At 35.7% G+C, this 23,891-nt stretch overlaps 1 protein-coding gene across 1 annotated transcript in view; it reads right to left on the reverse strand.

The window, feature by feature from the left end:
- Positions 1–23,891, reverse strand: part of PTPRR (protein tyrosine phosphatase receptor type R) — a 99,066-nt gene that overhangs the window by 36,211 nt on the left and 38,964 nt on the right. Inside the window, exons 3-6 of the mRNA XM_070946734.1 lie at positions 11,734–11,847; positions 10,230–10,382; positions 8,498–8,614; positions 6,184–6,446 (exon numbers count right to left, since the gene is read on the reverse strand). Of these exons, the coding sequence (XP_070802835.1) occupies positions 6,184–6,446; positions 8,498–8,614; positions 10,230–10,382; positions 11,734–11,847 (647 nt within the window). The remainder of the gene's footprint in view (positions 1–6,183; positions 6,447–8,497; positions 8,615–10,229; positions 10,383–11,733; positions 11,848–23,891) is intronic.

Consider the following 23,891-nt stretch of genomic DNA (forward strand, 5'->3'; position numbering starts at 1 on the left):
AAAGCTGAAAAAACTTAGAAAAGTGTAATGTTCAGACAGCTATCCTTTCTTCATCTGTTTACAATATAACAAACCTTTTAACAGATCACTGTGACATTACTTAAAGTTAGCAAAATTGTCTGCCAGATGCTGGCCACTGATTAATTTGTTTTAAGTTCAGCCAAGAGGGAAAAATAAAGTGCAGTGGGTGGTGCAGCAAAAATATGCACAATCAACAAATGGGCAAAGATTTCCTGTCATCTTGGGAATGAAATCGATTGGTACAGCCATTTCCTGTATATAATCTAAAACCAGTCACAACAACTGCAGACCAGGAACATTCTTGGAGATAAAGTTGATGGTAGAGGCTGGTACTTTTCTTTGCAGCACGCCAACTTCCCATTTTTGTTCGTTGAAATAATTTTAAAATAATATTTTAAAAAAGACAGGGAGGGCAGGAAAACTAATGGGTACCATGAGCACAGCCAGCAGGAACATTGTGTTTAGTTCTTTGCTGGGTTACATAAGTGGGTTAATCCTTTAAAATTAATTTAATTACATGTCTGCTTTTAATGCTTTTTGTTAAGATAGAAATATTTGCAAAAACTGCCATACGTGATAATAACAAGTAATAAGATGTTGGAGAGATAGAAAATTATTAATGGTACTGTATCACTGGTATTTCCTTTCTAACAGAAATACAGGTTGCAACTATAATAAAGGATCTTTCTCCCTTGTTTGAAAAATCCTACATCTGCATGCTGTGAGCATTAAACTTTTCATTGCCTTGGGGTAAAGTGGGTAGTTAAAAGGGACAACATGGTGACATTGTCTCTGCATGCCTGGATTTAATGAAACACTTGCAGTGGTTGTCTTTGCAAGATATGCTAGCCTAAGCAGTCTGGTTCACGAGCATATGCTACCCACCCCAGTGCAAATACATTAACCTCAGTTATAGGCTTTCTGTTTTGTGTAAACTCCCTGCAACCATCATTTTGGATTTATGCAAAATGCAATTTAACATCTTATCTATGAATAAACTAAAATGCTGGCTATTCTGGATACAGATAATGATAAACCTAAGCATAACTTAGTCTAAATAACTTTGTATAATATTTGGGGGAAAGAGGAGCTCCAATCACAATTACTACAAACGCTTTGAAATACTGTTCTCATAAAAAAAACCCAAAAATCCGTTTTTGGGATCATCGCAACCCTGTGCTTAAAACAGTTGTTATTGGCATTTCCCTGAAAGCAATAGCTAAGAGTTATATTAAGCACAAGAAAGCATATTCATCTCAACACAATAGAGTAAATTTATCCTCCAAATCCATGCAAAGCTGTATATTTCAGTCAGGAAATTCCAAAACCTTTCCTGTACATGTATTAGGGTTTCAGGCCTAAGCTATCATCCACAAACACTGGCTCGGTTTCATTATTTAGTTTGCAAAAAGCAACACAATGCTTAATGTCAAGCAATTGCTTTTAACAGAATACTAGATGGAAAAGCAGGAAATGTTTAATAATTATTGTATTATATATAGTGGTGAGACATACGCCAGCAATCCTGCTGCACTTGATTAAAAAAAGGAATTCTGGAGATACTCTAAAGCCAATACATATCAAGGATCTTTCTCATAGAAATATTTTTAAAATTTTCTTCTATTTGTGCTAGAAAAAGTTAATATGATTGATATAAATACTATATAGTGTGATCTCAGAACTGGCAAGCACATAAAAAGATTAAATTTAATTAGTTAACCAATTGGAATGTGCCTCTAAGGCCTAAAGGCTGTTAAACTGGCTGCAGTTAAATTTCCCTGCATTTTTTTTCTTCTTTTAAGCAGCAAAATGGAACCTCTTTTCCAGGCATAGCAAACTCCTTTCTATAGATACTGTAACTTTAGACTGAACTGGTTTTCACATTCTAAAACTTGACACCTTTATAGGAAGGTTCATGAGAATGAATTGTCAGATTGAATGGGAAGATTGTCACCAGCGTGCTGTAAACATTGCTCAGGTGGAAAGCTCCGGTCAGAATTCTTGTTCTGTAGCTTGAACCTTTTCTTGATAAATTTAAAAATTCTGGGCCCATATAGACCTTAGTTGTTTGTTTCCAGGTCAGTTTGTGGCTGAAAAATCCTGACAGGGATGGAGCCAAAGGAATTTGAGAGAGTTGAAATATGATAAACAGCATCCTTTAATGGTAATACTTCAGAATGAAATATAAGTACATGCTTGTCATCCTTCCACTCATAGTAACAGCATGGTCCTTTTGTCATTTCAGTTACAACAAGATCAGGGTTGTTAATGTTTTAATAAATTAATTGTTTTGCTCTCCATAATTTATCTTTCATGAAAATGGTATATTCTTATTTGTTTGTTTGGGTGTTTGTTTATGCCTAAAGTCATCCTAATAATTGCCGAATTGTTTTATTTATAAAAAACTCCCATCTGGTGTCCAACACTGCTGGGATCCTATACCCAGAAATTGATTTATAGCTGTTGTATTTTGATGAGTTCCAATGGTACATAGCTGTGAAGTCCAGATAGGAAGCAGCTTATAAATGAGAGAAATGGAGATGTTCGGTTGATATTTTCTCAGTGGACAATGATAACTGAATACATCCTTAACCAATAATTATCTCTCTATGTAGGAACAAATCTGGTTATGTTTTCTACTTCATCAGCACCATTTGCTACTTTAACATCTCTAATAAAAAAAAAAATCTTCTTTTGCAGGGTTTTTCTATTTAAAGTCTTTCCTGTCAAATCCAACTAAAAATTAAGGAGAAACAGGGATTTTGAAGATGCCCATCATCAGTATCTTAACAGCAGAATGAGCAAGAGGTATGCACATTAACTGGTCTTTCAGCTATTAATTTTAAATTTAGAGAAATCAGCTACTTTATGAAAATGTACCTCCTCTTTTCTGATTTATTTTTGTACTGCTTTTATTTCCTCTTTTTTTCTGATGTGTTAGGAGGCTATGTGTCTGAAGTAGGTCTTTTGTTGGAATATAAGAAAACCAGGAGCAAAGTTTGAATTTGCAAGCAGACAGAAGTGAAGAAAACATACTAAAGAAACATACTATACTTGACACAAAATAAATGTTTCTATCATGGGAATCTATGGATATCCTTTGCCTCTTGGAAGCTTGCATGTACCTCACAGCTTTTAAAGACAATGGGAGGCCTTTTTGTATAGACCCCCAAAAAAGACCATTTGGTTTCAAGAGTTAATAGCAGGTGAAATGGACTCAGTCGTACATACTCCTAACCATCTTTTTGCCTTTGAATCTGGATCACTACAGGCTCTCCATAAATATAATGTGTGACAAACACAACTATACTTCCCACTTTCTATCTTTCATTCTTATCCATTCTTGTACTTTGGAAAGTGAAAGACATTTAACTATTGTCTTCATAATAAGACAGTCAATTTCTGTTATTGCAAAAATATGGTGGAAAGTGACCTTCCTAATTGATCTTGTCCATAAGTTGGTTTATGAAAATACTATGCTAATACTTTTACACAGCCTGCAATATTGAAAGATAAATAGATAGGCTATTGAACTAGCAGAGAACATTTGTAGACCATCCTTCTGCCATCTAGTGCTCTCCAAATATTTTGAGATGTTAATTGGGAATTCTGGAGACTGTCACCCCAACATATCTAAAAGAGAACAAGGCTAGAAAAGCTGATTTTGATCTGTGGGAAGAAATGAATGCCTACCAATAAAAAATGTACAAACATATCTTCCCAGATGAACACAAACAATGATTTTTCCTAAACAGAATGCTAAATTGACACTAGGAGGCATACTATCACTTTAAACTCTTCTTTATAAATCCGCATCATAGCTCAGAGAGACTTGCTTCTTGTTTCCTGGTGGTCAATGTACCTGAAAACACCATAGAGGATATACATCGTGAAAAAAATGGAGACCCCCCCCTCCCATTTTAAAGAAATCATGTAAAGCCTTATATGTGAAGGAATGACATAATGTAACATCTGCACATTTCTGTCTGGGAACTTAAAGGAAAATTAACTGCATCTTCCATTCTTAAAGGTAAAGGTAAGGTTCCCCTTGCACATATGTGCTAGTTGTTCCCGACTCTAGGGGTCAGTGCTCATCTCCGTTTCAAAGCTGAAGAGCCAGTGCTGTCCGAAGATGTCTCCATGGTCATGTGGCCAGCATGACTAAACGCCAAAGGCACACGGAACACTGTTACCTTCCCACCAAAGGTGGTCCCTATTTTTCTACTTGCATTTTTTACTTGCTTTCGAACTGCTAGGTTGGCAGAAGCTGGGACCACTCTTATAGATCCGTGATGGCAAACCTATGACACGGGTGCCACAGGTGGCACGCAGAGCCATATCGGTGGGTATGCGAGCATTGCCCTAGTTCAGCTGCAGTGTGCATGTACGTGCCGGCCAGTTGATTTTTGGGCCTTCCAGGCCCACTGGAAGTTGGGAAACAGTCTGTTTCTGGCCTTCGGAGGGCCTCCGGGGGTGGGGGTGGGGAAGGCCCGTTTTTCGCTCTCCCCAGGCTCCAGAGGCTTTCTAGGGGATGGAGTGCATTGCATTATGGGTGTGGGCATGCACACGCACGACTCCCCTACGCTCTCCCTGCTTTTGCACACAACGGCAAAAAGGTTAGCCATCACTGTTATAGATCATAAATGAAATAGGAAATGTGTTGACAATATTTTCTCTCCTCTAGATGTCACTGCTCATCAAGAAATAACATTAAATGTGAGTCATAGGGAGCAAAATATTTCTGTTACAAGCTGATTCAGGGGAAGCTATGATCGCTGCCTTACTTTGCATTGCTACAGTATAAATTTTAAGGGGATATATTTGAACTCTCCAAGCTAAGCATTATTGAAAAATAGACTGTACAATATTCACTGATTTAGATGTGAATGTTTTCTGATCTTGCCTTTTATATTTAGGCAAGGGCCTTTTAGGGAAACAATGGAAACAATTCCCACAACACACAAACCCTTATACAGAATATACTATTTACACTACTTATGTATTACTACTCATTTAAGGTAGTATGAATATTTTAATGCAATAATACTATTTCAACCATTCTTTAAGAAATGCTTACCAAATGAATATTTATAATACAGGCAACTTTTTTTTAAAGCTTTTGTCACCTAGGAAGCATATGGGGTTTGAATATTCAACACCTTTGTGGGCAAATGTCTCTTTACTAGAATCATGTGGTCGGAGTGACTAGCTTTCTGAAACTATCCTTACCATCTCTAATTTGCCTTGGCCTTCTCTGCATTGAAAAGCAAACTTGGAAATAAAATTTAAAAAATGAGAATATACCGTATTTTTTGTAGTATAAGACGCACCGGAGTATAAGACGCACCTTAGTTTTTGGGGAGGAAAATAAGAAAAAAGCTGATTGGTGGGTGGTTTGGCCTTCTGGAATACCCCCAATCAGCTGTTTTCAGAGGTGAATTTTCAGGTTGGTTGGTTGTGAGCTCTGTGCCCTGCTTTTTTTTCTGCCTCTGAAACTCCATTTCAGAAAAAAACTTTTTTTCTGAAGCTTCTTTCAGAGGCTTTTTTTCTGAAGGACTATCTGTACTCTGTTCAATCTCCTTTCTTTGGTTATTGGTATGTAGTTTAACCTCTTCCGATCTGTTGGTTATTGTGTCATTCTCCAGATTTGTTAGCATGGTTTGGTTAGAACCTTTACTGATTCTTCTTTTGTTGCTTGCCATATTATTTTAGATAAAAGCCTTTCAGAGGCTTTTTTTCTGAAGCTTCTTTCAGAAGATTCTTTCAGCCTCTGAAATCTCCATTTGCGAGGCTGGGTGGGGCTACATTCGGAGTATAAGATGCACCCAGATTTTCACCCTCTTTTTTTGGGGGGGAAGGTGCATTTTATACTCCGAAAAATATAGTAGCCAGTACCATTTTTATTTTCTAAAATCACCTACAGAAATTGGAGGCATTCTTAGAAATAAAATGACACTTAAGGTTGATGCTTTGATTTAGCAACATGCCAAATCCATATTCTTTGTTTTTCCTGAAAGTAATCCAAAAAATAATAAAAGTTACACGGGCACAGAGATTTATCAGGAAAAAGGATGGCATCTGCAGACCCACAGGTATGTCAAGTTGCTTTCCTGCCTTACAGAGAGAGAATAATAAACTACGTCCACTGGACTTTCATCCTACCTTTCTTGTAGCCCCACCGGTTTCATTTTGAAAGGTGATGGATTGGCAGAAAGCGGAGGCTTGATTTCAGTAGTACATTGTCCATGGGGATCTACTACAACATTTAGTACTTTATGGGTCTGTTCAGGTTGGACCATTCTGTTTGCTGTCTTATATTCAGATGGAGTTCTTTGCAGAGGGATGGAAGAAAGGTGTATTTCCTGTTTTTTGTTCTTATCCTGTCTCACAGAAAATTGTATTTTCTCTTTCACTCGGTATAAAACCTATTCATAACAGAGAAAATAGCTGTTTTTATCTTAAATTCTGAAAAAAACCACATATTGGATTATTAATGAACTGAATAGAAGATTAGATACTAATACGATAAATAAGCAATAGGGATGAAGAGCATCAGCAATAACAAAAAACATTTTTCTACAGATTATTGAATGGATTCCTTAAATCTTTCATTAGATAGTTTGGAATGTATTATCTGCAACTTGGGTTTCTAGCATAATATTTCACAACAGGATTTATTGGGTTTTGTCAGGGGGATAACAAAATTATACTGGGAAATAATTGAATAAGCAACTATTGAAAATAGACCAATGTTAGACTAATTGTATCAATTCCTTTCTCAAAATATAGTATTGGCAAAGGAAATAATAAATGTTGAAGTGAAATTAAAAGAAAAGAGAGCCCTGGCTATAAAAGGAAATCAATAAGTAGAGGTCCTTGCCTATAGTAATAATTTAAAAAAACCTTAACCAATAAGATCAATTATTGGTATCATTTATTAATTATTGGCAAAGTAAACACAATGTGCTTCTTTAAATAAAAGGATGAAAGAAAAAAAAACTATTTACCCAGGGGAGTATAATAGTTAAGAAATTAGGCCAGGATGAGGAAGAACCCAGATTCAAGCTCCCAATTGACCATGGATTGTCTTTGGATGAGAGAATGTGACAGTTACAACCTAATTCACTTTTTGGGTTGCCCTTTATAAACAGAGTAATTTTTTACTTCTAATTGTCTGAATTGTCAAATTATGTTAATAACAATAAATAGGAATATAATAATGATTGAATAGGCACAAAATAGCAACCAGTGGTGGTAATAATCTACACCCCACTTATGGGACAGGAAATTATCATATAAAGGAAAGCCAACATGCCACAACTAAGCATGAATGAACAGAAAGCAATGCATTAACCATTAAAGAAATAGAAAAGAAAGAAGCTGCTGGTTCAAATGAAAAAAAAAAGTCATTCACAGGTGGACACTCAAATAATGTTTGAAAATTAAAAAGGGACATCCATCACTACTTAAGTCCAGAAAAACAGATGGAAACATAAAATGAAAAGCCTGGAATATTACGGCTGACAAAAACAAAAATCAAACCATGTGGAATATAATAAAAATTGTGTAAATGAACATCTAATTATTTGGCTTGATGTATTAATGTTTACCTGGCAGAGCATAACTGTTAGAAGCCATTTTATCATTCAGCACATAAACAACAGGAAATTGCACTAGTCATAAGGCATCATTATTCGATACATATTTACAATAACTTTCACACTATTTGTTTTCCTGAAAGCATACATAGTTGCCCCAAGAAGGACACCATGGGAGGTGGGATTATTGATAAAAAAATGCATCATTACATTTCTGATATAAAACTTATGAATTTATGCACTTGAATGTGACATAGGAAAGCAAGTGCCAAAGAGTAAGTTTTGTGTTGTGATTTCATCATACATGTCTTCTCTTTTTTCATATTGCAATTAGCAGCAAATGCCTAAACAAACATTGTAGCACTTTGTGTGTTTAAAAATTATCCAACTAAAGACCAAACAAGCTTATTGGGGCATGCTTAGCTAAATTTATAACTGGGTGTGAAAATGGATTCTGTGTATGATTCCCCCCCTCTTCCAATCCAGCTGCTGTGGTTCACCAAAAATCAATTTGTTGTTCAATAGGGGAATAGAAAATCTGGATTCAGTCCATGCTTTACTCCGCCTCCCTCCAATTACTATTTTTTTTTAAAGGCACCATGTATTTACAATGCCAATTATAAGCATGTGTTTGGCTGAAGGCCAATAAATGAACTCACCCTTTTTAAAAAATGGGGGAAGTGCCCCCTTGAAGTCATCTGAATGAAAGCATTACTTGGTCTATGCATGATTAAGATTCCCTTTATGCCTCATTTTGCATTAATTTTGTTTGTGGCTAAAATATTGGACTGTTTTTAACAAATAATTTCAGCACCAGTAAAACTTGTTTTGCTTTTCAGAAAGGTGAAAACAGTGACAATGGAAGCTAACAGACTTACCATCAGACATGTCACAATAACAACAAAGATGCTGAGAAAGATTATGACAGCATAAAATCCTTCTTTACTCCAGAGTTTATCCGACTCATGCTTGCCTTGCAAAACATTTTTCTTTGACTTATAAAAACATAAAAAGAAAAAAAAAGTAATTATATGGTTCTGGACCTGCATTTGAGAATCATTGTCAAGCTAATATAAAGCTTTATCTTTCTTCAATAATATAAAGTGCTTCAATGCTTCAATACATTTTTTATTATTATTATTATTATTATTATTATTATTATTATTATTATTATTATTATTGCATCAGTGAATATAAGATGATCCTACCAGATAGATATGCCATCGTTATATTTTGTAACATATCTAATTCCCTGTGACACTGTATGGAAGTGAAAATGGGACTTTGAAGAAGAAAAATAGGAAGGTCAACAGCTTTTGAACTTTGGTGTTGGAGAAAAGTCCTAAAAATATAACGGACAGCTAACCAAATGAACAAATGTATTATTGAATAAATAAACCCAAAATTCTAATTTAAGGCACAAATGACCAGGCTAAAATTAGCCTGGTTTCTATACATTATGCAAAGATCCAGCTCTCTGGATAAGGCTGTTATGCTGGGAAAAGTGGAAGGAAAAATAAGAGGGTGGACTGCAGTTGGATTGACTCAATTGATTTAGTTACTGTGGCAAAATTGGAAGATCTATGTGGTCACTAGGAATTGAAAATGACTTGAGGTGAGGAAAAGAGATGAAATAATGGGACAAGGAAAGAAAGAAAAAAAATAGATAAATTGTTTTATATTTATCTGTTTTATCCATGAAATAAAGAATTCATTGCATTTATTAAAATCAATAACTCTTAACCTGCATATCACTTAAAACAGGATAGAATTTGTTTAGCTGAAAGGACTGACCAGGCTCCTTTAAAAAAAAAACCATCAGAATCTACATAAATTGATATTAATTTCTCATATGAATGAACATAGTTTATGCTTTCCTGAATCATACTGCAGTCCTATATATACTAATTTAAAATTAAAGCCTGTTGAATTCCATGATGCTTGCTGCTGGGACTATAAAGTTTTGGTGTCATTTTAAAATTACACTTCTTTTTCCATACACACAAACACATACTATGTAATATCAAACTAAAGTAGAACAACATTATGAAGCAATAGTGGACTGTTTTACTTTCAAGTGAAGAGGCAAAGAGTAGTAACAAGCGGCCTAATGTTACTTATAACATTATAAGGGTTACAATCATTAAAAGTTTATGCTGAAGGAAAGTCTTCCCTTGACATGATGATCCTATGACTTTGAGTCAGTCACTTTCTCTCAGTTTGACTTAATTGTAGCTTACTATACAAAATAAAGAAAAATCCCATATGTGCTTTCTTGAACCTTTTGAGGAAAGAACTCAGCCCTGAGGATCCTGGCCAATACCAGATGACCCTCAGTTGGTTGATTTCTAACTATGGAATGAAAACAAAGCTCCAATATGCTGTCTGTTAGTCCTATTTAAAGGGTAACAACCTTTAATGTACTGTTTTAGTTAGCACCTTGGTTCCCTTGGATACATAATGAATTTATGGTAGCAATTTATCATCTAGAAAACACTAGAAAAGTATTTATTTATTTACCGATTATCATCTGAGTTTGCAAAATAGTAACAGGTCTTAAAGGAGTACCTATGAGTAACATATTAGCACTTTATAATAATGTTAGTTTACCTCTGGGGATATCTCTGTAATTCCAAACTGGATTAATCCTTGGCGTAGAACATTGATATTAAGAGATCGTAGCACTTCTTTGGATGGAATAGTATCAGAAACTCCTTTACTACTGACTGGAGATATGAAGAGTTCAACACAGTTCCTCTTGCCCTAGCAATAATACATAAAATAAGAGAAAAATAGCTCAAAAAAACTTTGTAGGAATAAACATATGAGTTAACTGTATGAGTTACTGTTCTTGCAAGTGTCAAACAAATAATAGAAATGGATGATTTTCCATTTTCCTTTCCAGTCCAAATTCTTGAGATTAATTAGAATTAGCTATCTAGAAGTTCAAATTGGACCTGTTGATATTTTGAATATCCGAAACTGAATTTCAAATATATGAATTTCCTTCCTATTTATGCTATACTTCAGGGTTTGTTAATTAGTGACAATATCATTGTTGCAGAAAGCGTTTGGGAAGGGATAGATAGAACATGGATGGACAATTTATCATCTCAGCCTAATTGCAATACCCCTTAATTGGCAAGTAAGAGTGATCTGGCTCTTTTTTTGGCAGACAGGTGAGGAAAAGAAAGGGGTATCAGAAAGAGAAACAAAGGGGTTGCTAGAAAAAATTAAAAAGTGATATGTCAGAAGAAAAAGCCATCTGTTTTTGACATTATTATCAGTTACTTTTACTTCAGTTGTTATTTCCCAGTCGAAAGAAAAAAAATGTCCACTTCTGGTATTGGACTCAACTCATGGCCTCTTCAGGCAAGGAAGAAAGCATGCCAGTAGAAAGGACTGACCATCACATTAGATCTTACTAAATTCGGTAGAGCAATCATCTAGCTTCATATAATGCTGGGTGGCTGCTTTTTCTACTCAGATTATAGGTAGCCAATAGCAGTCACAATAAAGCTTATTCTAGAAGGCCTGCTGTGATTTGTAGCATTTGGCGCATGAATGAAATTTGTCTTGCAATGGCAAGCACATACAAATAAAATTAACATAGTTGGCATATGTATATGTATAATATATAACCCTATCTCCATGTCTGTCTGTCTGTCTGTCTGTCTGTCTGTCTGTCTGTCTGTCTGTCTGTCTAGCTAGCTAGCTAGCTAGCTAGCTAGCTAGCTAGCTAGCTGTCATTAATATGGTGTACTGGTTATGAAGGTACACTAGAAGTGGGGAGAACCAGAAGAGAAACTAAGTGGATAACTTTGCACCAGTCAGTCTCTCACCCTTAGACTGAAAAGTTGTCTATCCATTGAACTGCACTGAATCAGTGTGGTAGATTATAGACCATCATAACCTTCAACGAAAAGGCTATCATATTGCGGTGGATTTGTGCTGATACTACACATGGATGAGATATCCCAGAAAACCTTCTTGTCCATATTGTTATTTTTGTAGCTAGCAGGTATATATAGAATTATTTATTTGTTCAGGTTTGTTGGTTTTATTTCCAGGAGGTGAAACTATGCAATAGTAAGCATGAAACTAAGCCACTTACAATCAATCGGTTGATATGCACTTGCTGAGGCAAGAGTCCTAAAGCAGCAGCCACTCCTTGGCGGAAAATCCGGAGCAATGTGATATTCAACTTGTTTACATCCATTTGCAGAGTCTGCAAAACAAACCCAAACAGTGCTAATCTTGCAAGGCACACACAGTTCCCTGCTAATGAGTGACCTCCGTGAATTGTGCAAATCGTTTTTCCCAGGATAGTAATGTGTGAAGTCAATTTGCATTTCAAACAGAGAACAAGAGTTGGGGGAGTGAGGTCAGGGGTGCAGGATTCCAGACTATTAATGGATGTTAGTTTAAAGAATGTTAACATTTCCTCTTTTCATAACCTTAAGTTCACCATGAGGTCAAAGAAATTTCTTTGGCTACACTCCTGGAGCTTTTACAGGAGCTACAGTGCCAGATCACAAGGTATTGTAATAGAACTAAGTGAAACAGCATCACCCAGAAAAATGACCTCTGATTATTATCATTCTTCCTAGAAATAAAACAATTAGTGGATAGATTGGAGCAGCTACTACTCTTAGCTGCTTCCAAAAAGCTAAGCAAGATCTGACATGGTTAGTGCTTGCATAGGTTGCACCAGGAAATCTCAGAACTGTAAACTAGACTGGGAAGCAAAAACAAAAAGTGTAGTCATCAGGATGAAGGAAGACTTTACCTTTTATGTTATTGTTTCTAAAGATGAGGAAACATGATGTATCAAAACTGTCCACCAAATTGGTGGGCAGATAAATTGATGAACAATTCTTCCAGGGAATTCAAGGAAATATCTTCAACAATTTCTGCCTTTGTGTGTATTCTTTGTGAGTATTCTGAGAAGTGGTACTAAAAAAGCCCATGGGAAGACATCCCTCATGACTGAAACATGGGAAGCCAGAGAAGTTACAGACCACTGGAATTTGATACACTCACACATTTCTATTAGACACTTTAAAACTTAAAGTGGGGGGAGAGGAATGTCATTTTTTGAGCCTGGCATTAATCAATACTTCCTGCAGTGTGGAAATTAAACAACAGCAGATCCCAACTTGTTTGGGGTATCACATGTGCCTGAAATAAAAACTGGCATTCCAACCTGACAAATGAAACCTTGCTGAGTGCCCACATGACGTTGATTAAGGCCATCAATCAACAGTTGAAATTAGGAGTTTTACCAGGGATTAGCCAGCAAGTGGGGAAAAGCCCCTCATCTTTTTAATCTGATTAGGTTTCCTGGACAAAAAGAGAGTGCCATCAATGTTTATTGCAGGCATCGCTCCTGATTTTTCTTTGCAAGGCTGCAGTAGGAAGCTGAGTGATTATGAAGTTTGAGTATCATTGGAATATAACAATTAAAAAGTAACTAGTACATGTAAGTAGTGTGTTGATTTATTGCCTTAGGCCCAATTAATTCATGGAGGTATGTGCGAGTTTATAAAATTAAGCTGTGGTGTAATTAATTCTGTAGAAGCAACAAGTGAAGAACATTTCACTAGAGGAGAGAGATTTTACTTCACTGAATGAGTTAAGTTTGTATTTTTGAACCAATATGTGAACCCAAATGTAGATTTCTTTAAAAAACTTCATTCTTTTTCAAATTTTGCAATTCAGTTTACTAATTTGCAAACAGTACCTCAGGGGAAGATTTGAACAAAATACTTATATTCATGAACATAATGTATAAAAATGCATTAAATCAAGGAAATTAGTTTTTTAATTTCTTTACATTAGACATGATTATAAATAAAAAAGTATACTTGCAGAAATGTACTTAAATATATTTCACAAAGTGAAATAGAAACAACATCCCAATTTCTATCTTAAACAAGCCTTCCAATTGATGCCATCCTAGAATTTTCAGGTTTCTATTTTACTTTGTGAAATATATTTCAGCCAGGTGAAAATTCTGATTAGGTCAGATACAAACCACTTGGGCCATGTGTCTTGGCCTACTTTTAATACCACAGCATCCCTGCCTAATGAAGCCGATCTCACTGTTCATCTTGGACCCTGGGTAGGTGCCACAAGGGAAATTACATGATGAGAAAGCCTCTGTGAGTAGGATCCATTCCAATAAGCCTTTAAGATAAGTCTCTTTCCATACCACTTATATCTTGGGCAATAATCTTGTATGGAACAATGGAAAGAGATTAATTGGTTAGAAATTCCTCAAATACTGCTGGCACCTTTAATTCAACACAGGAAGCATTGTATCTTCTGAAGCCAGGCTACACTAATTAGTCATATTATGCCTTGTTGATCTATACTGTTTATCATTTTTGGCACCTGCTCCTTGAGGCGAGTTCATGTTTGAATATACTGTACATGCTGGCAGCCGTGACTTAGTAACCCAAAAGGAGAAGACGATAACCACTCCAGGGAACACAGTTTCCCAATGCAATTTATTAATCTAGTTACTGCAACTGTTAGCGACAGTTTCCAGGTTTCAGGACTATAGATATGATGAATTATATTATCAGGTTATGTCTGAAAATTTGGCTAATTTATACATATATAATAAAAATAAAAATATTAAAACCTAATAATATTTAAATGCCTAATAGTTTCATTAGTGCAGAATAAACTCTTCATAAACAGGGAGAAAGTACTTTTTAAACCGTTAGATGGAAAGCAGTTTGGTGCATTTACAGGCGCACATTCTCTGAGATTTATAATGTATTTGAATATAATTTCAGCCTTGTAAAAGGCTGATGGCTGCTTAAAAGTAAAACCTGAGAGATATTTGAAAGGGAGCTTATAATATTCCAATTTGATTTCTTCAGTTTAGCAAGCAGATATTGCGAATTTCTGGCAAAAATGCTTGCAAATTTCTGCTCATGATCTGTAGTAGGAAAGTTGCATCATGGAATTCAAATGACAGTTTCAAGAACTGGAAGATTTTGTGGAGCTTTGGTGTCTCTCATGCTTTTCAAAGAATAATGAAATGCTTTCATGCCGCACACTCTGCTTCTTCTGGGCATAGGTGTGACAATACAACGCAGATAAAAAGGGATGAGATTTGCATTGTGACACCATGACCTTGCTAGCATTAATTTGACTCTTTTGTCATCCCCTATGAAGACTTCTGTTGTAAGCCATGAATACCAACAGCATGCCAATACCAATATCTATTTTAATATAGATAAAAAAAGTTATATTGACTATTAAAAATAAACCCTGAACCTTCTGGGGAAAAAGTTTATTATCAGGCCAGCTCAAAGATTATTATGCATATCAGGCTTTGACACTCTTTGAGTCAGATACGATGTGGTCAAGAATGTGGAGTGTTAGGGATAGGAGTAAGGTGTTAAGACTGTTGTCACAGTGACTGCACACTGGCTTGAGATTTTCATAGAGATGTCCCTGCCAGCTCAGATCTCAGTAATGAACTTATGAAACTGTTATCTGATATTTGTTATTCCAATATATATTACTTACACTGCATTACATTTGCCATTGAAGTCTATTGACCAAGTTTGAAGAGAACCTTTTGGAGATGTTTGCAATTATTATGATAGTTATTGTTATTTAGTTTAGCAAACAGCCTTCATTTGAGATCAACAATAAACTTGACTGTTTCTCCTAGATCCTGCCCATTCGCATCTATCTCAAGAAAGACCTTCAGGAAACTTGAACAATTATTTAATTTATAAATAGTTTCATCCTTTCTACTCTTTGGATAGATGTTTTGATGTGACATATGTTATTTTAGAGAACATAGATTTTTATAGAATCCAGAATTCTGCACAGCATCAAATTAAATATGCGTTGTAATTTTGGCCGGGAACTACATTTCAGTCAATAAATTTCTAAATGTTGAAGTAGACTTTATTTAGTCTCTAATATTTTCTTTATGTACTATGTTAATTTAAAATTGCCTGCAATTATGGAACAAAAACTGTTTTACTAAGAAAGCATTTTAATTTTAAAACATTTTAAAGATAACCATAACATTTAATCATTTATTTTTCTACAAAACAATTTAATTAACTGTTCTTTCCGTGAATATAATTTTTTTTTCTAGAGAGGAAAATATGTATGTCATAAAAGGTAAGATATCAGTGTGTCTAGGTGTAATGCTGCCTCAGGTTTTTCATTCCTATTATCTTTGGATTGCTCTTCTAGTAGTTTATATAATATAGTTAGCTCCATAAATTATTGTGCATATTTTAAGTTGGTTGCCTCTTTATGTTGCAACTATTGTAGAAGCAGATACTTAATTGTTTACCTAGACTTTCATAGTAGACTTTCAATGTTGTTATATTTTAAAATTAGGATCTAATGCCAGAAGGCTTATTCTAGTGGAATGACATAATTTGATAAGAAGTGTTGCTATTACTGCTCATACTATTATATTTTGTGTGTGTTGTGTTTTATATTATGTTGTGATGGCTAGTTTTTAATAAGTTAGCTACCATCTTGGAAAGTTTCCTAAAAATAGAGAAACCCTGAAGATGGCTTGAGGTAGGACAATATATCACAAAAATAACTTGAACTATGTTTCATGACTACACATTTGGCAGATTCATAGATTATTATGCCTGAGCTGAAAGGGTAATGAAAATGATCATTCTGAAATGTTGGGAGATGGGGGGGAAGATGACTCAATAATTGGATAGGGAAAAAGAACCTCCATAGTTTTTTGGGTAGTCATAGTTCAGTGTTCTTTAGAACAATAATAAGATCTTATAGTTTATCCTTCCATCCTTCCCATAAATATTAGAACTCCATTAGTTATATGAACCTATTCTTATATTAATATTTTTTTCTAATGGAAGAATTGGTGGGAGGAAGGAAACAAGTGCTTAGTTACACCTTTACTGGCAAGTCAACCTATTCTTGACCCGTTGTGACATTGGTTGTCTTTTTTCCCTTTTGGCCTTTGTGGAAAGCAAATTTATGTTAGATGTGAATAGGAAGAATTTTTTTCAGATTTTTTCCTGGTGGTGGTGGATATAATTTCAATAATAATTGGTTAAATTAATATGAGTGTGTAAGCAAATAGATAAAGGAAAACTGAAAAGATGTGGATTGATCCGTTTTCCAAGCATTGTATTAGGGATTAGAACTATTCCTTAAAAGTTTGATTTTTATCCTAGAAGAATGATTGGTCCAAAGTTATATCAAATTGAGCTCTCCATCATCTTCAATGTAATAACAATACTACACTGATCTCTTTATGAATTATATATGTTTAGACATAACTTGCAAATTGTAAACAAAATATTTTAGAAACAAGCTGCATGCAAAATGCAATATTAAAACGTGAACAATATAGCTTTTACAGCACATGAATATGTTTTCCTTATCTGAATGAAACTATAAATTAATATTTATAATGCACATATTAAAATATTTGATGTATCCAAGAGAATACTTAGAAACTAAATGAAATCACTTTGGAAGCGAAATATGGTTTAGGAACTACCATTTTTTTACCCTGGATGTGATACAATGAAAATGAAATGTTTACTTTTATGTTAACTATTTAATGTTCCTCGCCTATCATGAAACTTACAGAGAGCACACCAAATAATGTGTATGAATTGAATGAAATAAAACTTAAAAATGCAACCCTTATTAAACTGACCAATAAAACTGGGCATTTTAAAAATAATTTACATTGCCCGGGGCTGTTAAAATAGTAGTAACTGCCATTGCATCAAAGTTACCTCTAATTCAAATAAAAATTGAACTAAATTCACCTGGAAATACTGTGGAGTATTAGACTGAGGATATCATCAAAAGGATGATATTTTCAAGACTAGGTAACCCCAGTTGAATAAAATCAAAAGAAATTGGGCAAAAACAGATTTTTATGACAGTACCTTTGACGACATTATTTGCCTTGAGGTTATACTTTTAAATATAAAAGAAGTAAAAGAAGAAGTTTGTATGCATCAAAAATCTCAGCCCTGCCTAATGGAGGTTTGTTCTGCTGTGTCTGAAAGAAAGAAAGAACACTATACCTTAGGTAATATCCAGGTTTCTCTAGTTTTCTTGGATATGGCTGATGCTCCCAGGTCTATGTATCTCATTGTCTATCTCATTTTCTGAAGAGGGTGTGAGTCATTCTAATCATGAACTGGTTTCTAAGTCAACGGAGAAATAGAGAGCAATTCCCATTCAGTCCCTGTAAAGTCACTGCCTGCATAACTGGTCCCAGAACTACTGAGTCTGGCTCCTTTGGGATACAGCTCAGGTGCCTGCTGCTCCTGCAGTTTACCGGAACCAGAAAGTAAAGAAACTGGAGAAAGACCTGTCAGAAGAAAAGGAAGGCTTGGAGAAGACAGTTCTTGACTGAATGACCGTCCTTGAAGCTATCTGATAGTTATGATCAGATCTGTTATTAGATAAAATGTCGTGGCAATCTAAATAACAAGTGCTGGTTATCAGAGGACACTCAGCAGTGAGGTGGGGACATGAGCTTCACTTGTTTCACAGGTTGCCATGCTGTTTAATCCACCCATCCCATTAGCAGTATTATTCAATGACCCTTAATAAACTTGTTCCAACAATATAATATAATATCCAAATCATTAATGCATTTACATTCATTCAATCAAATTTTATCTAATAGCCATACACCAACATTCTGTTATAAAAACTAGTATGAGAAATAAAATTTATTTTAATTGGAGACACATTTATATTGTTGGAACAAGTTTATTAATGGTCATTGAATTCAAATTCAATTAAATAATGGCTCTAGCTACTGGGGACACAAATAGATGTCTGATTCAGTGAATGCTTGGGTAAAAATGTCCAATTATCTTAACTGTGGGCTAGGAAACGTTACCTTTTTAATTTTTAGCTCTAATCTACTCTTTTCTAATTTTTCTTAGTTAGGCAGGTCCAATTTTATAAATACTTTTCTTGTCCTAAACAACTTTAAAACAATTTATGTTATTATGACTCATCAACAAAATATAACATAAGCAATTAACCAAATTAACATTTTAAATTTTTGTGTTTTGCATCTTGTTGGCAAATAATTTGCTAGCTTTGATAGAATCCATTCTATGTCTCATTTTAGTTCATTTCTTAGGTTGCCCAAGGCCATGATAAAATAAAATCAAAATCATATCCAAGTAACATAAAAGTCCATTATTTTTCTCCAACATTTTCCCCCCAGCCATGAAGTATGTACTCTCTTTCTCATGATATTTCATCTTGATAGCTTCTCTTCTTAGTTATCTAGTAAAAATAAACTAAACTGATCTTATCAAAAGTGCAAAGGCAGCCTCAGAAAACTGGCATCTATTTCTGAAATCCTTAAATTCACTTTCCCTATAAACCTTAGTTGTACTGCAAAGACACTGGGGTGGTTTAAAAGAAGAAAACATACTTCAGCTGCTTTTAGTTTTGTAAATACATATTGGTTTTATTATGTATAATGAGTTGTATGTTACCAATTGACATAAAGCAACTGATGAGTAGCTTAGAAAAAATAGCACAAAATCCATTTGACACACTGAATATGCTTGGCAAAGAAAACACAAGCAATTCATCAAAACATGGTCTGTACTTTTTCTTAAACTCACATGTCCAATGCAAATCTGTGTTGTTTAGATTCAAATTAAGTTCAGTGAAGAAATTATGCATGGAATTTCAGTTTTGTTGGTGATTACTACTGACATGGACTGTACTTATCACATTAATGTGCAGAATCTATGCGATATAGTCTGATGAATAAAACAGCAAAGGGGGTAGAAAAACTGCTAGAGGGATAAGAATCCCCATTATGAATATAACATTTAAATTAGATTTAATTTACATGGAAAGAAATATCCAACAGTCACAAATTAGAGCTGCTGCATTTCATGTTACCACCATTCCTGTTGAATATTAGCATAGATAGCTCTTGGGCATACTGTTGGATCTTGTAAGCATGGGATGCTTGCCAGCAATCATGAGAGACAAACTCAGTTCACATATGCATAATTATCAATAACTACAACTTTAATTGCTATCTCATATGAGTGGATGCAGACAGGATGTATCAAATATTTGGCTGACACAGAGCATACATGTCTCACAATAACATATCAACAGGAAGTTTATTAGTAGAAACACGGCACGTGATCAGCTGTGGGAAACAAATGATCTATCTCCAGCATTAGAAACTTGACTCATGTGAGCATCAGGGAATTTTTTACAATCTAAGAAGGGGCCTGAAGCCCCATACAAATTTAACAAAAATAGTCTACATTTTGACATTTAATATTTTTACAGAAATACTTCTGAGATTGTGCCATTCTTTTAAGATATCAAGTAGAATAATTGGGAAGGTCTGGCTAAAGTGCATATTGGGGAATAGAGAGAAAAATATACATAATCCCAATCAAAATCATGAACTAAGGTGAAGCACTTCGCATCTACACCTATTTTTTTCCCCTAGCAGAACTCATTTTTTCCTGGCAGCCAGTGTCCTACTGATACCTTTTCATAGTATCATTCATTATTTGTCTCTACTGCTATCCTCTATGTAACTACAGATTAATCTTCACCCCCTCACCATCTGTCAACATCCTTCTGCTTAAATCTCTGAAGCTTAAGAAAATAAAAACTGTCCACTGATAGGGAATATGCATAAAAGCTACTGGGAGAGGAATATTGGCAGTTTAAGCAATCAGCATTAACTCTGACATTATTGGGATTAGTTTATGCTCCATTTTAAATTATGGATTCACAAATGTCATGTCACAGAGTTTCCTGTATCTAAGTATGATTTCAGCTACAAAAGAATTTTCAATAAATGTATTGATAGCCTACTCAAAAAGCAGAACTGGGTAAAGGTCAGATGATAGAATTTCATTGTTTTTGAGCTGTCCTCACTGCATTTTGATCCTCTTAGTTGTTCTGCTTGGTCTTGTTGAACCCTGCCTAAGTAGAATCATTTTCAACCCATTTCCAACCCAGCAGCCTATTGTTTTGCCTTCTTAACTTATGCTCCCATCCTTTTCTGGCTCCCATTTGTTCCTAAGTCTATTGGGTTTCTTCTCACTGTTCTTCCGATCCTTTTCTTTTTGCTGGATGAGGGTCAGCGGTTTAAAGCTGCTGGAAAAGGTCTGTGCTCTGGCAGTTCGAGTCCTAGCATCGTGTAATGGACTGAGCCTCAGTTTCTTCCAACCTAATGGTTCGAAGGCATGTTACATGCAAGTAGATAAATAGGTACCACTTTGGTGGGAAAAATAATGAAAATTCATGAGGAAGTATGATCCCAACTGGTGCTGGATCTGCCTCAATACGACACTTGAACAAGAGGCAATATCAGTGAAGGGAAAAGCCCCAGATGACAGTGCAGAATGCCATTAACCATTCTGAGAGTGGAGCTAGTTCACCCTCTGTGGTGTACTATAGATAGCCCATGAGCGTGAACCAAATGGACTAGCAGTATTAGGCAGCCAAATAACTATCCTGTACTAATAATGTAATCTCCTACACTAAATAAATAAATAAATCTTGTTGCTGGCTCTTTCTTATTCTCCATGGCATGAGATTCCCTTATAGATTTATTTTAAGCATCTATTTTTAAATATTTATTCTAAGAACATTGCATCTAGGAATTTCAAGAGAAAGGCTACAGTATTTGCATTATATAGCTGTTAAAATGGCTCCTGCTACTTTAACAATATTGATAATTTAGTCAGGAGAATCTATTTGTCATGAATAATTTTGTCAAACAAAATATTTGTCACACCTTATAAGTTCCCAAATATTTGTCTAAGGAAAGGCTGATGATATCACCAGGCAGAATGGAAGTGAGGTAGGAATATACACTTGCCTTTTCCCATTGTTCATCTTTCTTCCCATGATATCCCATACTTAGAGAAAACACATGTAAGGTGGATCCATAAATACTGCATAGTTGGAGAAAGTGAATAGAGAGAGGTTTTCCTCCCACTTTTACAGCTATAGAATCAAAAGTCATCCAATCAAGCTGGCTGTTGAAATGTTGGCAGAATGGATGAATGGAAGAACTTCTCAGAGCATAAAATAATACAATGAAGTTTGCTATCGGAAATTATGGGAATATCATCAACTTGAAAGTTGTGAAAGGGACATAAATAAATTCATATACAGTAAAGCTGTCAATCATTACTGGCTATTGACAACAAAGCTGGCAACTATTGATACTGATGGTTATTAATGGTTTTGGTTGGTATTGATATTGATATTAATGGTTTTGTTGGTACTGATATTGGTATCCTGATGCTGAGAGACATGAGTGGAAACATGATGCTCCATTTACATCTAGTCACTTTGGGCACAGATTAGTTATATACCATATTTTTCAGAGTTTAAGACGCACCAGAATATAAGATGCACCTTAGTTTTTGGGGAGGAAAATAGGAAAAAAAATTCTGCCTACCAGGTATTCATCTGGCTAGTGTCCTTAGCATGGTCAGCTTCAGTACATTAGTTCGCTGGTTTTGATTGCTCGCTTCGCTCGCATATGCCTGGTTGGGGCTTAAAAACAGCTTCTAAAGCACAGCTGATCATCGGAGGGAACAGCAATGAGAAAAGCAGGCAAAGCATGGAAGATCACTAGTGCCTTGTTAGGGCTGAAAAAAAGCTTCAAAAGCACAGCTGATCATCGGAGGGAGCTCCAGTTAAACTTAGAAGGGATAAGAGAAGGCAGCAGCTGTTCCAGGTAGCCATTTTGGACACCGCACGTTGTGTTTTAAGCCTCCAAACACGTTGTGTTTTCGGGTGGTGATCGGCGGTGATCCCCGCAGCCTTGAAGGGCTCTCAAATGGAGCGTTTGGAGGCTGAAAACGCAATGTGTGGAGCCCAAAAACACAAGCCATTGTTGGTGGCAATCTCTGCAGGCAGGAAGAGTTTGCATGGAGGCTGAACGGTGGGGGCCAGTGGGTGGGCAGGGCTACATTCAGAGTATAAGACACACTCAAATTTTCAGCCTCTTTTAGGGGGGGAAAGTGCATCTTATACTCCGAAAAATACAGCAAGTCTATATAAGTCAACAAAAACGTATACGTAAGAAAAAAGTTATCATATACTAACAATCATGGGAACACTAAGCTCAATCACAGAAACGACAACATGTAATTCACAAATGCCTATTATTATATCTCTGTGATAGATGTTCTGCTAAGATCTGATTCTGGTACTTTATCAGAGGCAGGCTACTTAACAACAATAATTCCACAATAATTTATCTATGTTATTTAATAGACCTAATACAAATTTTAAAGCTCTTGTTGGTTGAGGAAAAACTGCATGTGCATATGAATAATATATTAAAACCAGAAAATCAGAAAAACAGAAAATTTTACCATGTTTTCAATTTACTGGGATTTATAAATAAAAACTTCATGTTGACTGTACAATGTCAAATTTTGTTATGAGAATTTTATATTTCTGGCACCTGGAGTATTTTTGTTTGCTCATCTGCTGATGCCCCAGGCACATTTAGGATCACACTGTAATGATAGGAAACTCAGTTCCTTCAAGATGTGCTCACATCAGCACTCTGATGAAAATGCAGTGGTGCTTTTCATCTCGCTAATAGACGTTTTTCATGTTTTCCAAGCATGCATGTTGTCCTATCAATTTCATAGATTTACAGACAGATGAGATACTGGAAATCTCTGTTGTCCTTTTTTCTTTAATGTCATGGCCCCATAGAAGCCTGGTTTGGAGGAGGAGGAAGAGTTGTAACTGGGACTATCTGACAGGGATGGCATGTCTCCCTTGGCATGTTTGGAGAAGCCAGAGGCTGAAGACAATGCTGTCCTAGGCCCCTCAGGCATTGGGGGAGGTGGTTGACCAGACGAAGAGCTGCCTGCCCACCCAGACACAGGGGATGATCAACTGCTGACAGGCAGTGGTACTGATAAGCAGCAGATCCTCTCTGATGAGGAACATCGGACTCCTCCACTCAAACCAAGGACAGAGTGAGCGGAGCATATGCAAGCTCAGAGAAGGGCTGCAAAGCTACTTGGGGGAAGATCACCCCACCCCTCCTCACAAGGAACACCTGGAGTGAAGTGATTTAAAGAGAAGCCATGGGGAGTTAGTCTTTGCCAGGAACAATTGTTTGTTTTGGCTTATCCCCCACCCCCAAAGGCATGAGTCAAAGGCATTGACTCATGCCTTTAGCCTTGCTTTGCTTTGAAGATTGCTTTTTGCCTTTTG

The sequence above is a fragment of the Pituophis catenifer genome, unplaced genomic scaffold, assembly GCF_029215685.1.
Source record: "Pituophis catenifer annectens isolate HBS135680 unplaced genomic scaffold, rPitCat1.0.hap2 SCAF_7, whole genome shotgun sequence".
Classification (NCBI taxonomy): domain Eukaryota; kingdom Metazoa; phylum Chordata; class Lepidosauria; order Squamata; family Colubridae; genus Pituophis; species Pituophis catenifer.